Consider the following 24041-nt stretch of genomic DNA (forward strand, 5'->3'; position numbering starts at 1 on the left):
AAATATTCCTGATAAATGAAAAATGTTGTCACCTTAATGTTTTTCTTCCAGTGTTTTATGCTGCCCAGTGTGATGTGCTGTTGGAGGAAGTGTTTAGACCGTGTCATGCGTATGTTAGCCCCAGCATGTACCACCAGCAGTGCCGCTACCAGGCCTGTCGATGCGGCAGCAGCTGCCTCTGCACTGCTCTGTCCCACTACGCCTACATCTGCAGCAAACACCACGTCACCATCAACTTCAGAGCACACGTCTCTGAGTGCGGTTCGTTGGTCATCCATACATCTGTCTGTGTGTCTTTGGCATTAGTGTGTTTATGAAGTGATCTTTAAGAAATCACGACTCTCAAAATATTAATATATTATTCATAAACAAATTATTTCATTATTAATTTTATTTTATTTTAATTTTTTGTGTATATTATTAATAATACCTATAATAATTATTATAAAGGACTATTTCTTTTTTAAATTTTAAAGTATATATTCAGAAATGTACTTTCTTATGATAACGTTTAGGCAAATATTTGATTAAAAAAATGTAAGAATACAAAAGAAATATTAACCCCTGTGTGCTCTTGGGGATATTTTCATTCGCTGAGGTGATTTTGAGTCTTAATTTGGGTACAGATTCCTCTGTGTTTCAGCTAGCGGACACATATTTTGACACATATTTTGGGAAAATGCTTTTCAAGTTTTCAAAAACTCAACAATAGACTCTGGGCCAGTTTACTACCCTTTTATTATGTTCAGGGCTGTTTTTGCCCAATTGACTTCCATTATAATGACATTTTTGGATTGCAAAGCCATGACACCATGTAATCATACATTCTTGATTGTTGCTGGTTTTTCTTGTTGGGAAGAGGTCATATTAGCAAGTTTTACTGTTTATCAACAGTTGCAGTGCAAAAAAAAGCATAGTTTCTGGCTTTTATATATAATATAGTGCATGTCAGAGTGAGAGAGAGAGACCTTTGTACACTTACCTTAATATGTCTGAGACTGCTGCGGCCAGGATTCTGAGCAGAAGCAGGACATCAGAGCACATCACACCTGTCCTCAGGTCTCTACACTGGCTCCCAGTTACATTCAGAATAGATTTTTAAGTAATATTACTTGTCTATAAATCACTAAATGGCCAAGGACCTCAATACACTACAAATATGCTCACTGAATACAAACCCAACAGATCACTCGGATCTTTAGGATCATATAAACTAGATATTCCAAGAGTTCAGTCAAAGCAGGGTGAATCAGCCTTCAGCCACTATGCCCCTCGCTGTTGGAATCAGCTTCCAGAAATGATCAGATGTGCTCCAACATTAGGCACATTCAAATCAAGACTGAAAACACATCTGTTTAGCTGTGCCTTTACTGTATGAGCACTGTGCTGCGTCCAACAGATTGCACTATCATGTTTTTTGTTTTCTTTTTTTTATTCTTTTATAACCTATTTTAACTCATTTTAATTTGTTTTTATCTGTTTTTAATAATTTTTATTGTCTGCATTTTATGTTCCTAAACTTGTCTTTTTATTCCCGTTTATGTAAAGCATTTGAATTGCCACTGTGTATGAAATGTGCTATATAAATAAACTTGCCTTGCCTTGCCTTGAGACAATCAAAATAAGCCCCACAGCTCTCAGAACATAGTAAATGTATTTATGCACACACTCTATAATGTGCTGTTTTACTCCATAGAACTCCATATAAAAAACAAACTTTTTTCACAGGTCTATCTAAAGGGTTAATGGTGGCAACTGATGATTGACAGTAAAAATGAGAAATTTTACCTCATTCCATCAGGGATTATATGGGGTCATGGCTTTGCAATCAAAAAATGTCATTATTATGGAAGTCCATGGGGCAAAAACAGCCCCGAACATAACAAAAAGGTAGTAACAATACAGATAAAATACAAAATACTTTTTAAAAACTAATGATTACTGGTCCAACATACAAAGAAAAAAATATAGTTAAAAAATATATATAGTTATTTATATATATATATATATATATATATATATATATATATAAGTAAACGTGCTTTCAACGTTGCTTTCCCCCCAACCTCATGACGCTCTACTAAACACAGTTTGGAGTATCATTTGAAACTACAGACTATTTAAGTTGTCCACATAATACACATTGTCATACTGCATTGTCATATTGTTTATGTGTGCAGGTATGGTGTGTTTAGGAGGGATGATGTATCACCCGTGTACATCAGCCTGCGGGCGGACGTGTCAGTCCGTCAGTAGTGCTGAAGTGTGTGATGGAGACTGTGCTGAAGGATGCAGCTGCACCGAAGGAACTTTTTATGATCACACTCGCCAGCGATGTGTGCTGCTGTACGTCTAAATACACCGAACAACCGTACATTTCTGATCTCTAGCATATATAGTGACATTTAAAAGTTCTTTTAACTTTTTATAACAAAAAACAATGGTAACACTATATAATAACTACACACTGAAACATTTTTAAGCATTAGCAAATAGCTAATTCATTATGTGCTAAGCATTAACTCTACATTGATAAATATTAGTAAACTGTTTATAAATACAGCTACAAATGCTGTAATCTTGACTTATAAGCGCATGCAAAATGTTGTGATTGTGTTTTCATTACTAAATTAAGTTTTACATTACACTACCTGACAAAGGCTTGTCGCCTACCCAAGTTTTAGGAACAGCAAATAATAACTTGACTTCTAGTTGATCATTTGATTTCAGAAGTGGCTTATATAAAAGACAAAGTCCTCTAGATTACGCTTATTTTAGCAAACGGAAATATGATCATGCCTTGATTGTTAATTATTTAATTAGGACAGTAAGGTCTGACTTTGCTTAGACTAAAGTCTTTTCACTCAACAGAAATAATGTGGAGTATAGAATATAAAGTCATGCTGCAGTGAAAATGGAATGAATATTGTGCATGACTCCCATGAGCTTGGAGGACTGCATCCATACATAACTGCACGGACTCGAATAACTTATCATTAAAGTCATCTGGAATGGCAAAGAAAGCGTTCCTGCAGAACTCCCAGAGTTCATTAAGATTCTTTGGGTTCATCTTCAATGCCTCCTCCTCCATCTTACTCCAAACATTCTCAATAATGTTCAGGTCTGGTAACTGGGCTGGCCAATCTTGGAGCACCTTGACCTTCTTTGCTTTCAGGAACTTTGATGTGGAGGCTGAAGTATGGGAAGGAGCGCTATCCTGCTGAAGAGTTTGCCCTCTCCGGTGGTTTGTAATGTAATGGGCAGCACAAATGACTTGAAACCGCAGATCTCTCACAGGCCCCCATACTCAATGTAACCCTAAACCATGATTTTTCCTTCACCAAACTTGACTGATTTCTCAGAATCTTGGGTCAATGCGAGTTCCAATAGGTCTTCTGCAGTAATTGTGATGATTGGGATGCAGCTCAACAGATGATTCATCAGAAAAATCAACCTACTGCCACTTTTCCAAACGATCAACTAGAAGTCAAGTTATTATTTGTTGCTCTTACAACTAGGATCGATGACAAGATTTTTGTCAGGTAGTGTATTTACAAACAAGTTATTTAAGAGTAGTTGGTCACACTATATTTTGATGGTCCGTTTGTGGAATTTAAGTTAATTGCATCTACATGCCAACTAATTCTCATTAGATTTTAAGTAGACTTAGGTTAAGGTTAGTGTGAGTTGACATGTACTTGCAAAGTTTCTTATAGTTAGTTAAATATCTGTTGAAGGAGCAGCATCAACAGATATTAAGCAGACAGTCTACTAATACTCAAATGGACCATCAAAATAAAGTGTTACCGAATAGTTGATGGTTTTAAGATCATTCAGAATGCGTAAGCAAATGATTACTAAACTATTCAAATTAACATTTATATATCTTATTATTTAGGCATATAGTAATCTTTACTTTGTATGTAATAAATGCTTTATTAACTCAACTTCATTCAGTTTTGTGACCTAATTTAAAGCCCGCACTATGCGTGTTAAATCATAAATGAATCATTAATAAAGTATGAAAATGCTATCAGTAAGCACATTTTATATGGAAAGTCAGGAATGCAGCATTCTTAGCTGTATTTATAAACTGTCGGACTGACGCTTCCTTACTTTATTAATACCAAAGGAAAATATGCCAAACACAAAGACTATACAATAAATACAAAATAAAATAAAATAGAATAAAACAATGAGAAAATCAAAGATTGAGGGCTTCCTTTTTCAAAACATGTCCACCATCTTTCACCTACATATCTTCTATTATATCACCAAGTGTATCCCCATCATTTTATTTTTCTGGAAAAAAAAACATAAAAGTGTTCCAAGCGTCTTCAAAAACAACCGCATACATCTGTTAATAATAAAGGTTATTTTCTCTAGTCACATTTAATGCCATTTCCTTAAAGCAGGCAAGTCTAAACTCGGTCCTGGAGGGCCGGTGTCCTGCAAAGTTTAGTTCCAACCCTAATCAGACACACCTGGGCTAGCTAATCGACCTCTTACAAGGCTTTCTAGAAACATCCTTGCAGGTGTGTTGAGGCAAGTTGGAGCTAAAATCTGCAGGACATCGGGCCTCCTTTGGACACCCCTGCCTTAAAGGGACAGTTCACCCAAAAGTGAAAGTCTGTCATTTACTTACTTTGTGCTTGTTTAAAACCTTCATGAGTGTTTTCCTTCTGCTAAACAAAAAAGAAGATATTTTGAAGAATGTTGGAAATCTGTAACCATTGACTTCCATGGTATTTGTTTTCTTTTCCTTAAAATATCTAATAAATATGTGTTCAACACAAAAACAACTCAGAATGGCTAGAAATTAATTTAAGTTGAGTAAATAGATAGTACATTTTCGTTTTGGGCACACTATTTCTTTAAGCCACCTCTTTACACTTAGTGCCTTCCAGTGAAGTGCAATGAAGTGTTGTAAATCATTTAGCAGTAAAAAGTGTTACAAAGCATCATCTAGTGTCTTTTTTTTTTGGATTTCTAACTGGGTGCATCTCCTTTCAGCTCCCAGTGTCACTGTTACTTCATGGGCTCAGTTTTTCACCCTGGTGAAGTGTCCTTCAGCTCTTCTGGACCATGGTGAGTTAGTACACATTAAGGATTTTCTTGTTCTAAAAAATGTACAAAAAGTAAGTGCATCAGTGGGTCTTTTACATATCGCGTGTTAGGGCTCCTTCCCATCGAACAGTTTGGAAAAGTTTGAAAAAAGTGCGACATAAATCAAGAGCGTATCTGGACACAGCCACTGAGAACCATTAAACAAAAAACTTCCAATGCCCCGTCTCCAAGCTCTTTTGATTTGTCCACGGCGCGCAGTTTTTAGACTTGTAAAGTGCTTGAACTTTCACACCGCGTCTAAAAAGTGTGCACTGCTTCAAAACATGCCAGATGTGAGTATAATGGTCACACACATTCATCCAGTGTGTGTTTATGTAACCTTGTCGGTCCCACGACACCCAACCACCTCCGAGCCGGTATCAAACCGTTGACCCTCCGTATGGAAGTCGGTTGCTCTACCAAGGAAGCTAAAGACTATGGTGTCTAGCTTCTGTCACTAGAGCACCTTTAGAGGTCAGAGGAGTGAGGTTTACTTGCACAGCACTTACTAGCTGGCCTAAATGTAGTTATTTGCCTTAATAGACAATAATGTAATTAAGATGTTTACGTGAAGTGCTTTCATGTAAGAGTTTCCAGTAATTTTGGGTGACTTTAACTGCAGTTCGGCAGTTTCATGAACATTTCATTCATGCCCCAGTGACAAACCGGGCTATTAGATGCAAATAAGGAGTAAAGACTGGTGGAGGAGTGTTATGGAATTTAATAACGCACAGCGAATGGAAAGAAAAAAACGTCTGCATTTCTCAAAGACTTACTTTTTAGTCATTATGTGGGTAGCACACATATTCTGAATGCCTTCAGCAGAATTCAAATGAGCCATTTTAATCTGGATTAATCTAGATTTATTCCAAGATTACAGTGAGGTTAATCTAGATTAAAAAAATATATATTTATTTATGGCCACCTATAATATATACATAACATTTTAAAACATTGAAATAGAAAACAAGGGTTTTAAATTGCAATGACTTTTCGAAAACCTTATTGCTTTTACAGTGTTTTTTTTAATCAAATAAATACAACATCTTTCAAAAACAAATAAAATCTAGCAGCCTCTTTAAATGACCTTAAAACCTAAATGTACATGTTTTTTTTTTTTTGAATATTGCTTATAATATTTTTTCTATTTCATTTGTTTGTAGTCTCTGCAGAAATGGGCGTATGGAGTGTGTGCCAGAGGAGAGAGGTATCCTCATTATTATTATTATTTTATTTTATTTTTTAAAATTTTTCTTTGCTCCATTTACGCGGTCTCTTACACTTCTCTTCCTGAAAAAGTGTTTTCATCTTTGGGGTCAGCAGTACATTCCTCAGAGGTAACGCATTGAGCGGACTGAATGCTGGACAGATCAGAACTTCAGATACACATGCAAAAAGAAAGAGAGACCCGGGGGTGGAGATGGCAAATTCCACTTTTTCTTTTTTTTCATTTCTGGACTATTTGACTTTTTAAAACTTTTTCCAAATGACAAAAGACATTACTCAGCTGCCAGACGTGACTGTGAATTAAAATCTTAATTTGTATTTAGGTGACTATATTATTAGTATTTGTGAATTAATTTTTTTTTTTAAATAAAAAAGATTTTTAACAATTTAAACTCAACTTGTTGAATTGTTAACCCTAATTGTAATTGATCATTATTACTGGGTAGTTAAGGATAATTCACTAATATTACTTGTTTAAACTCACTGAGCATTTTGCACACATCAACATCTAAATTGTTAATCATAGACGAGGGCTGTCAATTGAATGCACTGTAAAAAAAAATCCATAATTTTAAGGTTTATTTTCGGCAGCTGGGGTGCAGAAAAAAAGGAAAATAACAGCCGTTAAATTACAGAAACTCACCGTAAAACAAAGGATATTAAATTACAGAAATTTCCTTAAATTTAAATTTCTGCAAAATTTGTAAAAATTAGTATGGTGTATGTGTGTGTGAGTGCGTTTGGGTAATTCCCAGTACTGGGTTGCGGCTGGAAGGGCTTTTGATGCGTAAAACACACGCTGGAATAGTTGGCGGTTCAATCCGCTGTGGCGACCTCTGAAATAGAGACTAAGCTGAAGGAAAATGAATGAATGGTGGCTATTTTTTTTTTCTTTCTTTAGCAATTTGTTCATGCTTGATTAGGTTCACATTGTGTAATTAATCAGTCCAATACATCTTGAGATCTATAGAAGACTTTTTACAAGACTTTTGCAAATGTTTTTTTTTTTTTTGTGTGTGTGTGTGTTTTAGCAATCACGTTTTTGTGTATTTACACAGCTAAACACTACAATTTTAGGCAAATCATGCCATAAGTTTGGAGAAAATCCGTCACAATCATTTTAGACCACAGCTATTTAAAAAAAAATGTCTCTGCTAAATCCTGAATAATTACACTGTAAAAAAAAAAAAAAGCAGTTATTTTACGGCTTATTTCCGGCAGCTGGTGTGCTGAAAATTTTTTTTACGGTAAATTTCTGTAATTTAACGCCCGTTATTTTACGGGGGGGTTTTCAGCACCCCAGCTGCCAGAAATAAACCGTAAGATTACAGATTTTTTTTACAGTGTGGATGAAATGATTTGAATAATTAGATTAAATCTTTTCATTGATTGATACCTTTTTAAAAACAATTTGACACATTTTATTTAATTTTATAATCTTGTGATCTTATAATCTTCACCTGATGGATGATAAAGTTTAAAAAATAAAATCTCAAAGAGTAATATCTTGTGTCCAAAATATTACAAATAGGGGTTGACATTTTTGACACAGATCAATTAGCAGGGTCGTAAACCCATTATTACATTATTATATTTAATAAAATGTGTTGTCATAATGTATTAAAATATACTTTTCTTAAAATCTATTATTAATCAGTATTACCTTGGGTGATTTAGGAAAATAGTTTTAGGACGATTAAATGAATAGTAACAAGTTAAAATATGGATGAAATATGTCAAACATACATACAGCTGTATATTTACAACTTATTTTTTTATTTGTTGTAAGACAAAATACATTTTCCAAGTGATGTTTAATGAAGGGACACTTTTTTTCTTACACATTTTTAAACATGGTATTTCTAAAAACTAAATTCGGTAATATCTTACTGATTATTTTGAAATATCACCTTAAAGTGCAATTTCAAGGCTTAACTTGATTATTTAGGTTCACTAGACAAGATTAGTCATTGGACAAGAGTGATTTGTTCTGTAGACAATTGAAAAAAGGATCTTATAGGGCAGTGCTTCTCAACCACGTTCCTGGAGGACCACCAGCACTACACATTTTCCCGGTCTCCTTAAACCAAACACTCCCGATTCAGATCATCAGCTCATTAGCAGAGACTGAAAGACCTGTGATGGGCGAGACATCCAAAACATGCAGTGTTGGTGGTCCTCCAGGAACGTGGTTGAGAAACATTGTTATAGGGGACTAAAAATTATCAACTTCGATATAAATGGCCCTGGGAGTAAGTAATTAAGGGGACTAATAATATTGACCCTAAAAATGATTTAAAATCTGCTTTCATTCACCCATTCGTTTTTTCGTCGCAGAGCCCGAGCGAGGAGACTGTCCCAATGGCAAAGTGTACTACAGCTGTCGGGGTCAGAGCGGCCGCGGACCCTCAGGTGTCGGTTTGGCCTGTGAACTGACCTGTCGAAACCTGATGCTGAACCTGACCTGCCCTCCCATGACCCCGTGTGTACCAGGATGTGGATGTCCAGCCGGGTAATCGTGTTCATCTTTGCTTGAGGAACAAATGTTTTGGGAAGTATGCTTGTCTGTTGACACCAGAGCCTGTAACGTTACACCGTTTCTTCTTTAATTGGTGCAGGCTAGTGGTTCATAATGGAGAGTGTTATTACCCAGAGAACTGCCCCTGTGCGTGGCTCGGTCTAGAGTATCTCCCTGGGGAGACAGTGGACACGCCGTGCTACCGATGGTCAGTGCGCTTTGGTGCTTTTATAATTCTGTTTCCTGTTAATGCTTGATCCTTCAATTTGTGGACGTTTGATTTAAGAAATTAGAGGTTTTCAAAAAGAGTTTTAGGAGGATTAAATGAATATTAACAAGTTAAAATGTGGGTGAAATCTGTCAAACATACATTAAAAAATTAATAAATAGTAAATATACAGTTGTTAAGCAAAACATATTTAGGTGATTTAAGAAAATGGAGGTTTTAAAAGAAGTTCTAGGACGATTAAATGAATATTAACGCGCATATGTACACACACACACACACACACACACACACACTCATGTACATAGAGAGGAAAGAGTATGTTCCTACAGATGGTTTGTCAAGCCCACTCACCTTTCTAAACATAATAGTTTTAATAACTCATTTCTAATAACTGATGTATTTTATCTTTGCCATGATGACAGTACAGAAATTTCTTTTTTTTTTCAGTTTTTATAGATTTTTCCATATTTATACAATCACCTCTATTCATCATTATATTCCTTTATTGTTATATATTTTTACGACTTTTTAAATTAATTAATATCCTGATATTGTTTGAGAATCTGTGCCAGACTGTTTTATAATTTGACACCACATACAGACACATTACAGAAGACTCAGCCATGAGAGTCTCAAAGTGAACCGTGTATATATATGTATATATATATATATATATATATATATATATATATATATATATATATATATATATATATATATATACGTAGTGTAATCAGTCCATGAGTCTTGGAGTCCTGTGTAAGTCTTGGAGCAGGTGTGTGTGTTGCATGACAGGACTTTTAGTTCATATTAAGACAGGATTGTAGTCTGTGTAAATGTGTGTTTTCTCCAGCAATCTATGAAGGTTAAATCACTGGAGATCGTGACAGTTATGCATTATAATTAAATTCATATCGATCACATGGTCACCTCAACTTGATCATGTGATCAATATTTGAAACAGAATGCTACTTATTTCAAAAGTGCAATCACCTGCGTAATGTGCGTATGCATGTACGTTTGATTTAGTCTCTCTGCCTCTCCAGTGTTTGTCATCGTGGATTCTTCAACTGCACATACTCCCCATGTCCAGCAGTGTGTACCGTATACAGTGACCGTCATTACCACACATTTGATGGCCTGGAGTATGATTATGTGAGCGACTGCCAGGTCAACCTGGTCAAGGTACATGCTGTGTGTGTGCGCGTGTGCGTGTGCGTGTGTGTGTGTGTGTGTGTGTGTGTGTGTGTGTGTGTGTGTGTGTGTGCGTGTGTGTGTGTGTGCGTGTGTGTGTGCGTGCGTGTGTGTGTGCGTGTGTGTGTGCGTGTGTGTGTGCGTGTGTGTGTGCGTGTGTGTGTGTGTGTGTGTGTGTCTCCCGTTCCACACATCCCAAAAGTGCTCAATTGGATTGACATCTGGTGACTGTGGAGGGCATTTGAGTACAGTAAAGACATCAGTCCGAGATGATTCGCGCTTTATGACATGGGGCATTATCCTGCTGGAAGTAGCTATAAGTAGCAGATGGGTACACTGTGGTCATAAATTTGGATGGACATGGTCAGCAACAATACTCGGGTAGGCTGTGGCATTGACACGATGCTCAATTGAGACTAATGGGCCCAATTTTGGTAAGCCTGTGTGAATTGCAGCCTCAGTTTCCTGTTATTAGCTAACAGGAGTGGCACCCGGTGTGGTCTTCTGCTGCTGTAGCCCATCTGCCTCAAGGTTGGACGTGTTGTGCATTCAGAGATGCTCCTCTGTATACCTCAGTTGTAACGAGTGCTTATTTGAGTTACTGTTGCCTTTCTATCAGCTGGAACCAGTCTGGCCATTCTTCTCTGAACTCTGGCATCAACAAGGCATTTACGCCCACAGAACTTCCACTCACTGGATATTTTCTCTATTTCGGACCATTCAATGTAAAATCTAGAGATGGTTGTGTTTGAAAATCCCTGTAGATCAGCAGTTTCTGAAATACTCAAACCAGCCCATCTGGCACCAAGAACCATGCCACATTCAAAGTCACTTAAATCACCCTTCTTCCCCATTCTGATACTCATTTTCAACCTGCAGCAGATCGTCTTGATTATGTTTACATGCCGAAATGCATTGAGTTTCTGCCATGTGAATTAGAAATTTGTGTTAACGAGCAGTTGGACAGGTGTACCTAATAAAGTGGCCGCTGAGTGTATCTAAATGTGGAAAAAATGCGTGTAAATTGGGAAGAATTGTTGGCTTACATATGAGTCAACCAGGCAGCTAATGCTAACTCCAATTGAAGGAATTCATTTCAACCACTGTTTGCTCGGATGTCTCCAAGCTACGAGCTGAATTTTGATCAGAAAACATTTTCTGTAGCATTAATGTTGACCATGCTCTACTGTAGATATAAGCATTAAATCAATTGTTATATGCTATCCACACTTGGACCATAATAGTTTTTTTGTGAGACTAAGCTTAACAATAAGAGTAAGCCTATCTCTGTGTAAAACAGTGGCGTTCGTGTGCTTTGTGTGTCAGTCTTAAGACCAAGTAGAAGCGTTCACCAGCATGCCTTTAACAATGAATGTTTCTCCAATAGAAATCGCTGCACCTTTAAACCCAAGAATTTGTCTAACGAAGGGCCAAAGAGTGTGTTTGCGTGTGCGCTCTCCCACTTTGCAGACTTCAGTAAGGACGGATAAAGTAGCAAGGAAAAGAGATCTGCTCCTACCGCCTGTAATCTTGGGAAAATCAGAGGGGATTTTTAATTAGAACAGGACTGCGGTAATGGAGCCAGAGTTAATGTCAGTCCCAGCACAGAAACTCAGCAAAGAGCCGCACTTAACAAAGAGCAATCTGTTCCCTATCAGCCTACGCAATGCTACCCGCTACTGCCCTTAATGACTGAGAAAGTGTGTATGCAAGTTTGTGTGTGTGGTTTGTGTGCCTGTGTGTGTGTGTGTATGCTTAAGGTGCAGGTGAATAGACTTTGGTGTCTCCTAAAGGCCAGTGATTCTCTGAGGAGTCTACTGATCTACTCCAGGGACAGACTTTTCCATCACGACTAAAAGAAAATGGCTTTAGTCTCACACACACACACACACACACGTATATACACGAACACACACACTCACAACAACACACTAGGTTTCGATAGGAATAATTTGATACTGGCATGGCGTAGATGCATCAGAAATGCATTAATTAAATAAATGCGTTTCTTATTTAGAGTTTTTGTCTTGTTTCCATTGCAAATATCTACAAATTCTTAAATCAAGAAGCATTTTCTAGACAAGCAAAACGTGTTGTTTTGTTTCTCAGAAGTAATTTAGAGGTTTTTTTTAGATTATTTAGCTTGTTTTAAGTCTGGTGGGGTGGACGAAGCGGTGAGGGAGCAGCTAAGGTGCTTGAGGTTGAATGTTGCTTAGTTTACCAATTCTGGTGTGAAATTTTAAGAATAATGGAGGAATGGCTAGGCTGTGAGTCTGAATTGGAGCACATAGTGTAATATATTGATTGTACACTGTTAATCTTGTGTCCACATGTAGAGTGTTGGTGATACAGAGGTTTCCATCATGGCTCAAAATAAAGATTGCTATGAAAGTGGGATCGTTTGCATGAAGTACCTGCTCATCTACGTTGGCCTCACCAAAATCTACTTCAGTGATAACTCTGGTAAACCTGTGAGTATCCAACTGTAAATCTTCAGTAACACTTTATAATAACTACACACTATAAATCATTTATTAAGCATTAGCATCTAGTGATATCATCATCTGTTAAGCATTAACTCTACATTAATAAGCGTTAGTAAGCAGTTTATAACTGCAGCTACAAATGCTCTATTCTTGACTTACAAACATATTTAAAATGTGTTTAATAATCGTATTTTCATACTTTGTTAATGATTTATTATTCATTACTAAATGAAGTATTGCATTATTTACAAACCATTTGTATTTAAGAGTATTTGAGGTTTTTAGGATCATTCAGACTGAGTTAGTAAATGATTAATAAACTATTGAAATCAACATTTATATATCTTATTATTCAGGCATATATTAATGGTTACTAAATATGGTAATAAATGCTTTATTAACTCAACTTCATCTAGTTTTGTGACCTAATCTAAAGTGAAGACTATTTATGCTTTATAAATCCCTTATAAATGACAACTAAAGGCTCAGTTAAATGATAAACAAAAAATTTCTATTCATTTATTCGTCCTTTATAATGTCCAATTCATTCATTTCAAATAAAAAATAAATCTTTGCAACCTAATCTAAAATAAAATCACTGTAGAGTTTAAACATTGCATCTTATTATAATGTTAAATTACTATGTTGTTGTTTTATCCAGTTGGATGTTGTATTTTGACACTACCGTTATTCAGCAATGTTTAAACTTTATCAAAATTGTACTTTTTAGAAAAAATTGCAAAGATGTTTTGTTCATTTGATTCTGAGCCTGTAATAGTCATTTATAAGGGATTTATAAAGCATGAATAGTCCTCACTTTTGATTAATATATGTTATTACTATTAATATATGCATGATTAATAAGATATATAAATGTTGATTTCAATAGTTTATTAATCATTTACTAACTCATTCTGAATGATCTTAAAACCCTCAACTACAAATGGTTTGTAAATAATTTGATATTTAATTTAGTAATGAAAAATAAATCATTAACTAAGTATGAAAATACAATTATTTAACATTATATAGGTGCTTAGAAGTCAAGAATAAGGCATTTGTAGCTGCAGTTATAAACAGCTTACTAACGCTTATTAATGTAGAGTTAATGCTTAACAGATAATGAATTCACTATTTGCTAATGCTTAATAAATGATTTATAGTGTGTAGTTATTATAAAGTGTTACCAAATCTTCTTATATCTGACCCTGGACCACAAATTCAGTATTGAGTTGCATGGGTATATTTTCGGAAATAGCCAAAAAGATTTATCTTTTTTTATGGCAAAAACCATTGTAATATTAAGTAAAGATGATGTCCCATGAAGATATTTAGTAAATTTTAAACTGTAAATATATCAAAACTTCAGATTTCAACTAAACTTTTAAGGCAATTTTTATTATTTATTCATTATTATTTTTTATTATTATTCATTCATTCATTTATTCATTTTCATTTTGGCTTAGTCCATTTATTAATCTGGGGTCGCTACAGCGGAATGAACGGCCAACTTATACAGCATATGTTTTACGCAGCGGATGCCCTTCCAGCTGCAACCCATCACTGGGAAGCATCCATACACTCTCATTCACACACATACACTACGGACAGTTTAGCCTACCCAGTTCACCTATTGTGCATGTCTTTGGACTTGTGGGGGAAACTGGAACATGCAAACGCCACACAGAAATGCCAACTGAACCAGCCGGGGCTCGAATCAGCGGCCTTCTTGCTGTAAGGCAAACGTGCTATCCACTGCAACACCATGCTGCCCAATTTATTTATTTATTTATTTATTATGTTTTTTTCAATATGTTGAGTTCTTTTTTACCCCCAGATTCTACATTTTCAAATAGTTGTAACTCTGCCACATATTGTGTATGGACAAATTGTTTATTCAACTTTCAGATGATTGGATCAATGACTTATGACTGGATTTGTGGTGCAGGGTCACATACAGTTGAAGTCACAATTATTAGCCCCCCTCAAATATATAATTTTGTTTTTTGATTAATGGAAAGACTTTTTTTTCCAGCACATTTCTAAACTTAATAGTTTTAATAACTCATTTCTAATAACTGATTTCTTTTCTCTTTGCCATGATGACAGTAAATAATGTTTTACTAGATATTTTTCAAGATACTAGCATTCAGCTGAAATTGACATTTTAAAGGCTTAACTAGATTAAATAGGCAAGTTAGGGTACAGTAACTAGGCAAGTGATTGTATAAAAGTGATCTGTTCTGTAAACCAGGAGTTCCCAAACTTTTTAGCTCATGACCCCCAAAATAACAATGCCAGTGACTCGCGACCCCCAATATTCTTTGAGGTGGTTATAGATATATAATCCTTGCACACAACGATGCACACATAGGCCCAAGTCTAATTATTGTTTACGTTTGGAGAACACCACTCAGAGTCTATCCTCCATGTTCAGTTTTTATTTTTTAATGTACATGAGTGCAGTAAATGTGTCAGAAAGTTTAACCTGGTGCCATTTATTCAATGTGCTGCATCTGGCACTATTGCTGTGCCTTTAAGATAACGTAATCACAAGAGGGCGAATAATTTTGTCTTCAACTGTATATGCATGACAGAAATTGTGCTAAAATTCTTGAGATCTGTGTTTCCTGTAATGATTGTTTGATTTGAATAATTTTTTCTGGGTTTCTCCTCCAGAGCTCCTCCACTGTTGTGGGCAGAGGTTTTGAGTTTCAGCTGTGGGGTGCGGGATATTACACTGTGGTCCACTTTCCTGCTCAAGATCTGACCGTTTTGTGGGACCGTAAGACAACTGTCCATATTCGTGCTGGACCCCAGTGGAAGGTCAGAGGTTGCTCTTTGTGAATCAGCTGTATTAAACTCTCCTGTTGTCCTAGAATTCTGTATACAACCCTCATCTTCAAGTCAAAAAATAGCTGCCTTTACTAAACCTGTAAAATAAAGCATCTAAATTTAATATCAATCCTCAAATCTATTTTGAGGGGGCACGGTGATTCAGTGGTTAGCACTGTTGCCTCACAGCAAGGTCGCTGTTTCGAGTCCCGAGTTGCCATTTCTGTGTGAAGTTTGCATGTTCTTTTTGTGTTGGCATGGGTTTTCTCCAGGTTTTTTGGTTTCTGCCACAATCCAAAGACACGCGGTGTAGGTGAATTGAATAAATTAAATTTGGCCATAGTGTATGACTGTGTGTATGAATGCACTAGTACATGGGTGTTATCCAGAACTGGGTTGCAGCTGGAAGGGTATCCGCTGCGTAAAACATAAGCCGGAGTAGTTGACGATTCATTCGGCTGTGGTCACCACTGTTAAATAAGGGACTAATCCGAAGGAAGATGAATGAATGAAATCAACTTTGCATGAACAAACATACTCATCTTTATGACAAACTCTGCATATGTCTAGGTTTTCCCTCATCGGTGTGGAGTTTTTCATCAGTGTTTAATCATTGAGCTCCACTCATTTCTGGCTAAAGTAAATTGTACGTTTTCTAATGCTAAAAGAAACTGCATACATGTAAAATGTTTTTAGCCAGGAAGTATTTATAAAATTTAAAGCAGCAGATTCTTATTGTGTGTGCTTGAGGGATGTATGTGTTGGAGTGTGTACACAGATGGTAACAGTTCAATATGTTCCCTCTGCTGCAGCGGGTAATATCTGCAAAATGCGCCTGCAGCTTTTGACCACTGGGTGGCGCTTTAACCATAGACTTCCTCAGCTAAAATATCAACGCAATTTTCATTGTGGCCAACTTTGCCTTTTCACAGTACTAGATAGGAGGGTACATATTTATTTATGTTTGTACTTTCATTTTAGTTGTCTTGTATTAACCCCGGATTAATGAAGGGACTAAGAAAATGAATAAATGAATGAATAATAGTTTTATAGCTGGCTTGTCAAAATTGACCCAAATGACAACAGTTATACGCTAAATGTGTAGAGCCTTCATAAAAATATGAACAAAATAAAATGATTTGTTTAACGATGTTAGGGTCATTCAAAAATTTAAGTTGAAGCATTGTTTAGGTTTTTTTTCTGCTGCTGCCCTCCTAAGTCAACAGGAGGGTTAATGCTATGCTGTATCTTATATTATAGTGGGATTTGTGTTTTTAGGGTCAGATGAGTGGCTTGTGTGGGAACTTTGATATGGTAACAGTAAATGACATGACCACAGCTGGACACATGGAAGTCAGTAACGCACAGGCATTTGGAGACAGCTGGGCTGTTGGACAGGTATGGCGTCTACCTTTGGTATATATGCTGCTCAAACTCATACTGAGACTGGGGTTTGCTAAATGTAAATTAAGGGGTTGGAAAAATAACAAGTATATTGATTTTATGATAACACTTTACAATAAGGTTGTACTATTAGTTAATATTGGTTAATGCTTTTGCTAACATGAACAAATAATGAACAATACATATATTACAGTATTTGTTCATGTTAGTTACCGTTAGTTAATGACAATACAGTTGTTCATTGTTAGTTTATGTTAACTCCGAGTGCGATAACGAATGTTGAATTTGGGTTTTAATGAGTCATTAATAAATGCTGAACTATGATTAATAAAGGCTGTATAAGTATCTTATAGTATTAAGAAATACCAAAAACTAACAGAAAGAAAACTAGATCAAATAAATTAATACATTTTTATGTTGTGTGTGTGTGTGTGCAGTGTGAAAGTGATTTTGTAGTGCACAGACCATGTGAAGGAGATCTCAGCCGACAGCCGTATGCTAAACGCGAGTGTGGCCTTCTCTACAGTGACATATTCGCTCCATGTCACAATGTGGTGAGCAGCTCGTTCCTCTGAGGCTTAGCAACACACTTGGCCTATAGATAAAAAGGCCACGTCTTACCCACAGCCACACACAGGTCTAACACACATACACATATGAGATGCTTTGCAAAAACAGCTTTTCCTACTTGGAGATTTTTGTCTTGTTTCTAGTCCAATTATTTAAATATTCTTAAATCAAGAAGCATTTTCTAGACAAGTAAAAAAAAAAAATGTTTTTTTTTCAGAAATAATAAGTCATAAATTAATTGAGTTTTGCCTTAAAGCAAGCTAAAAACTAATCTTGTTTTCGGTTACACACACACACACACACTGCCTGTCTGTGATGAACTAACAACTGATAGTACCTGAGATTTGAGATGCTTTGCAGTTCATAATCTCTCCACTAGAGGGCTGTGTAGGATTAAAAATCTAGAACATTCCACCATTAAAGGGACAGTTCACCCAAAATGAAGATTACCTCATAATCCATCCTCCCTCACGAAATATTGAACTTTTTTGACTTTTCACAGTAAACTGGGATAATAAATCACGAAACAGCCTAAGCAAATCACAAACAAATTGCATGGAGAACAAAAGTTACACTGAGGAAGAGCGCACACAACACACTGGTCTGTCGGGACTTCAAATCTTTGCGGCTCGTGTGGAGATCGGTGGAACCGACACCGTCATAATGATGATGGACAGATGATGAACCTAAAAGAAACCTTAGGGCTGAGCAAGCGGAGAGGAGGGTGAAAAAAATAGACTGAAAGAAAACATCAAACATAACACTACTGTTGAACACAAAAGAAGATATTTTGAAGAATGTTGGCTGCTGGCACCCATCAATTTCCATAGTATGTAACAAAATTTCTATGGAAGTCAATGGGTGCCAGCTACAAGCACTCATCAATCAAAATATCTCCTTTGGTGTGTACATTTTTCCCTGTGTGTGAACTATCCCTTTACTTAAGCTCTTTCAGGTGAAAAGCAATTGGTCTGAGTTTGTTGCTTGATCGATTGTATGTTTGTCACAAGTTTATTAGGGTCTTACTATAGATAACCCTGTATTGTGTGTAACTACCCTTTGTGTTCCCACAGGTGGATGTAACCTGGTTTTATAAGAACTGTCTAACAGACACCTGCAACTGCAACCGTGGAGGAGACTGTGAATGTTTGTGTACAAGTATTGCAGCGTACGCACACAAATGCTGTCAGAATGGCGTCACAGTGAACTGGAGATCTCCTACTGTGTGTCGTGAGTACAAGGAAACACACACGAAGAAGTTTACACAGAGACAGTTACACATGATTGAACTGACATTTCTAATGCAAAACAAATCCAGCATGAACTTTTTCAAAACGTCCCTGTTTGCTGTCAGCATCTGTTTATGAGTCAAAGATAAGATTTCCTATTTTGGTGTCACATTACACTCACTGGCCACTTTATAAGGTACACCTGTCTAAATGCTTGTTAACGCAAATTTCTAATCTGCCAATCACATGGCAGCAACTCAATGCATTTAGGCATGTAGACACGATCAAGACGAACTGCTGCAGTTCAAACAGAGCATCAGAATGAGGGAGAAAGGTGATTTAAGTGACTTTGAACGTGTTATGGTTGTTGATGCCAGACAGGCTGGTCCGAGTTTTACAGAAACTGCTGATCTACTGGGATTTTCATGCACAACCATCACTAGGGTTTACAGAGAATGGTCCAAAAAATAGAAAATATCCAGTGAGCGGCAGTTCTGTGGGCGCAAATGCCTTGTTAATGCCAGAGGTCAGAAGAGAATGGCCAGACTCAGGACAGAGGTATGCAGAAGAGCATTTCTGAACGAGCAACATGTCCAACCTTGAGGCAGATGGGCTACAGCAGCAGAAGACCACACCGGGTGCCACTCCTGTCAGCTAAGAACAGGAAATTGAGGCTACAATTCGCAAAGGCTCATCAAAACTGAACAAAAGAAGATTGGAAAAACTTTGCCTGGTCTGATGAGCATAGTATGAGGGTCAGAACATTGCATCAACAACTTGAAAGCATGGATCTTTCCTGCCTTGCATCAACGGTTCAGGCTGGTGGTGGGGGTGTAATGGTATTAGGGATATATTCTTGGCACACTTTTGGCCCATTAGAACAAATTGAGCATCGTGTTAAAGCCACGGTCTACCTGAGTATTATTGCTGACCATGTCCATCCCTTTATGACCACAGTGGACCCATCTTTTAATGGCTACTTACAGCAGGATAACACGCCATGTCATAAAGCCAGAATCATCTTAGACTGATTTTTTGAACATGACAATGAGTTCACTATTCTCAAGTGGCCTCCACAGTCACCATATCTAAATCCAATAGAGCACCTTTGAGATGTGGTGGAACGGGAGAATCGCATCATGGATGTGCAGCCGACAAATCTGCAGCAACTACATGATGCTCTCATGTTGATATGGACCAAAATCTTTGAGGAATATTTCCAGTACCTTGTTGAATTTATGCCACGAAGGACTAAGGCAGTTCTGAAGGCAAAAGAGGGTACAAACCCTGAACTATTTAGGTGTACTTAATAAAGTGGCCAGTATTTAGTAAAATAATAGGTGATCAAATTACTTTGGTATATTTGAAATGATTGCAGATTTAAAAAAAAAAAACTTAATTACAATGTGATCAATAAATCTGTATCACTAATCCCACTATTTATTGAAACCACTTTGACCCCGTCCTGATTCTATGATCTGTTTCAGATGCAGATTTGCCAACACACAAACATACATGCAGTACATACACACAAACATGCACATATACTGTATGTATATGTGTGTGTGTGTGTGTGTGTGTGTATACATACATACACATGTTAGTGTTAAAAGACAAATTATTTTAAATAATAACAAAATGTATTAAAACATTTATTTGACCTAATAATTACAATATATAATTGTATAGTGCATTTGGATAATGCTTATTTTTATTTTGTTGATGCTGTGGTTGCTTCTATTGTCCTCATTTGTAAGTCGCTTCAAATAAAATCTGGCAATTGCTCAGATGTAAATTTAACATGAAATAACCGCTGCTTATATATATGAATATTTTCTCTTTTGACAGCATATGATTGTGAATATTACAACCAAGGTAAGAGATTTTTTTCTCCTGGTCATTAACACACTTGTAAGCAGCAGAAGATATATGCTTGTTTAATGTGTTAATGTTTGTATGTGTGTGAGTGTAGAGTTGGGCGAGGGTCCGTTAACTCTGTCCAGCGCAGAGCAGAATAACTCCATCTGTGTGTTTGGGGCAAACGTAAGCAGCGGTGAAGTGTTTCCCCTCCTGAAGACCAACGCTCAACCCAGCACCATTTTCCACTTCATGATGACAACTGGACTGTTCAAGGACAGGGCCTCACGTGAGCACTTTTCTGCCTTGCAAAAACACTTCTTTAAAAGTTATCCATGAATGTATAACTACCTAAGGTTTCTGACCTGGACAGACTTTTGTACATTTTGTTTATTATAGTTTTTAAACCATGAAGAAACGTGCATGTACAGTTAAAGTCAGAATTATTAGCCCCCCTTTTAATTGTTTTCTTCTTTTTAAAAATTTCCCAAATGATGCTTAATCAGTAAGGAAGTTTACACAGTATGTCTGATAATATTTTTTCTTCTGGAGAAAAAAAAAGTTGTTTTATTTCAGATTGAATAAAAGCCGTTTTTAATTTTTTAAACACTATTTTAGGGACGAAATTATTAGCCCCTTTAAGCTGTATTTTTTCTCGACTGTCTACAGAAAAAAAGACTGTTATACAATAACTTGCCTACGGTAATTACCCTAACCTTCCTAGTTAACCTAATTAACCTTGTTAAGCCTTTAAATGTCACTTTAAGCTGAATAAAAGTGAAATATTATGTTATTAGAAATTAGTTATTAAAACTATTTTTTGGAAATGTGTTGAAAATATCTTCTCTCCGTTAAACAGACATTGGGGAAAAAAATTAAAAAGCGGTGTAATAATTTAGGAGGGCTAATAATTCTGACTTCAACTGTATGTAAATCCTTAGCATTTAGCCCTGTAAAAGTCAGAAATTTGATTCATAATGTTCTTAAAAAGGTCTTAAAAAGTCTTAAAGTACAAATGCAATCAGAACTAACCATACACTACCTGACAAAAGTCCTGTCGTCGATCCCAGTTGTAACCATCAGTCAAGTTTGGTGAAGGAAAAATCATGGTTTGGGGTTACATTCAGTATGAGGGCGTGCTAGAGATCTGCAGAGTTAATGGCAACATCAACAGATGGAGATATCAAGACATTTATGCCATTTAAGCCCATTCAGACTCCACATCAAAGTTCCTTACAGCAAAGAAGTTCTAGGCTCTCCAGGATTGGCCAGCCCAGTCACCAGACATGAACATTAATGATCATGTCTACTGTAAAATGAAGGAGGAGGCATTAAAAATGAATCCAAAGAATCTTGATTCAACAAAATCGGCCATCCCCAATAGTTACAAATAGTTTACCAATACAATTTCTTTGCTTCTTGATGCATTCTGTTATATAATATATTACCTTTTCAGGCTGAATAGCTGTATCTACTGATATTTTGCTGTTCAGGACTTCCTGTTGTCTCACTGGAGTCTGCAGAAAGGCCAAACTACTTCCTGTGTGTAACTGTGAACCGCGGGCTGCGACTGGAGCACTGGCAGCCTGGAGAAGAGTTCAGACGGCGGGCCACTTTCCTCCACCACCAGGGCCTGTGGCTTCCAGGAAGATCCTCCTTTGAGCTGCACAGTCAGAAGGGGGTTTTCATCACCCTCACACACACACAGGCCCGAGCGCAGAATTATGATCACACACAAGCCTTCAAAACCAGCAGCAGCTTCATCATCGAAGGCAAGAATTTGCTGCATTTATTTAGTAGTTGTACATCTTAGTAAAATGTTAATAGTGGTGTTATTCGATAAAAGGTGAATAGCTCTAAAAGTATTTTATGTCTTATTTGAGTTGTTTTCCATAATGTTGCTGCACTTTTTCTGAGTCTGTTTTCGGTGCTTGTGTTCCTGTATTTTAGAGAGCAGTTTTGTGATCCCATACCGCTTGATGTGCGAGTGGAAATATCACGCATGCTCCAGTCCGTGTGTGAAAACCTGCAGCGACCTCGATGCCACACGTTGCCATTTTCTACCACCGTAAGATCTCGCATCAGCATGTACCGTGTAGTGTTTGGTGTAATTAGTTAGAAAGTAACCAGTAACTAAATTACTTTTGTGCTGAAAAAAGCAGAGTAAGCTGAAATAGTTGGTGGTTCATTCCGCTGTGGCGATCTCTGATAAATAATGGATGATAAATAAATTAATAATTAATAAATGAATGAATAAGATTTAGATCAATTCAACAGTTCTGTATAAATCAACTGAGCAGGGACATTATACTTCTGAAGGTTTTATTTATCAACAATCAATTGCCCATGCTTAAACAAAAATTGAGTGAGAAATCAGTTCATAACAAGTAGAGCAATTATATATATATATGATGACTGACACTGCTACTGTGATAATACATGGCAATTATACAGTACAAAGGCTGTACAAAATTGGAATATTTAACTTAAAAATCCAGAAGGACATTTTTTGATAATCAGGAGTATTAGGAGATTTATACTCGCACTCTTTCATTCTCTGATGTGGCTTAGGGTTGAAGGCTGTTTTCCACGATGTCCTAAGACCATGTTGCTGGATGAAGTGACCAGGCGGTGTGTGTACAAAGAAGATTGTACGTATGAAACCATAGTTTGCATCCAGTTCATTTAAATATTTGATAATTATTTAATTAAATTAAATTTTTAATTAAATTTTTAATCATTCTATTTTATTTTTACTCACTATCCTTTTTTATTTTATTTTATTTTACAGTACGATAGTATTCATTGTAATTGTAATATTTAATAAAGATGATTATTTTATTTTATTTACTTCTGTAAACCACCAATTTTTATTTTATTGTATTTTATTTTACAGTACAATAGTATTCATTGTAATTGTAATATTTAGTAAACGTAATGATTATTTTATTTTATTTTAAATAAATTTTATTTTATTTTATTTACTTCTGTGAACCACCAATTTTCATTTTCATTTTATTTTATTTTACAGTACGATAGTATTCATTGTAATTGTAATATTTACAATATAACAATAATGATGATTGTAATTGAATTTAATTTTTTATTTAATTTCATTTTATTTTATTTTACTATAGTATTTATTGTAATTATAATATTTAGTAGACATAATAATGGTTATTTAATTTAATTTTAATTAATTAAATTTTATGTATTAATTTAATTTAATTAAATTTATTTTATTTTATTTTATTTTATTTTATTTCCTCCTGTGAACCTTCTGTTTTACAGTCCGTTCGTATTCAATGTAATTGTTATAATATTAATTGTAATATTTTTATTTTTATTTTATTTTACAGTACAATAGTATTCACTGTTATATTATT

The 24041-nt window shown here is 36.0% G+C and overlaps 1 protein-coding gene across 5 annotated transcripts in view; it reads left to right on the plus strand.

Moving 5' to 3' along the window:
- Positions 1–24041, plus strand: part of otogl (otogelin-like) — a 110592-nt gene that overhangs the window by 44280 nt on the left and 42271 nt on the right. For all 5 annotated transcript variants that reach the window (XM_087292753.1, XM_087292755.1, XM_087292754.1 and 2 more), the window contains 17 exons: positions 52–261; positions 2181–2346; positions 5014–5088; positions 6270–6313; positions 8671–8845; positions 8952–9059; positions 10127–10265; positions 12611–12745; positions 15440–15586; positions 16874–16993; positions 17437–17553; positions 18643–18799; positions 20647–20673; positions 20771–20944; positions 22149–22427; positions 22606–22723; positions 23227–23306. In XM_087292753.1, coding sequence (XP_087148879.1) covers positions 52–261; positions 2181–2346; positions 5014–5088; positions 6270–6313; positions 8671–8845; positions 8952–9059; positions 10127–10265; positions 12611–12745; positions 15440–15586; positions 16874–16993; positions 17437–17553; positions 18643–18799; positions 20647–20673; positions 20771–20944; positions 22149–22427; positions 22606–22723; positions 23227–23306 — 2271 coding nt within the window. The remainder of the gene's footprint in view (positions 1–51; positions 262–2180; positions 2347–5013; positions 5089–6269; positions 6314–8670; positions 8846–8951; positions 9060–10126; positions 10266–12610; positions 12746–15439; positions 15587–16873; positions 16994–17436; positions 17554–18642; positions 18800–20646; positions 20674–20770; positions 20945–22148; positions 22428–22605; positions 22724–23226; positions 23307–24041) is intronic.

This window comes from Danio rerio, chromosome 18 (genome assembly GCF_052040795.2).
Source record: "Danio rerio strain M-AB ecotype USA chromosome 18, GRCz13ab, whole genome shotgun sequence".
Classification (NCBI taxonomy): domain Eukaryota; kingdom Metazoa; phylum Chordata; class Actinopteri; order Cypriniformes; family Danionidae; genus Danio; species Danio rerio.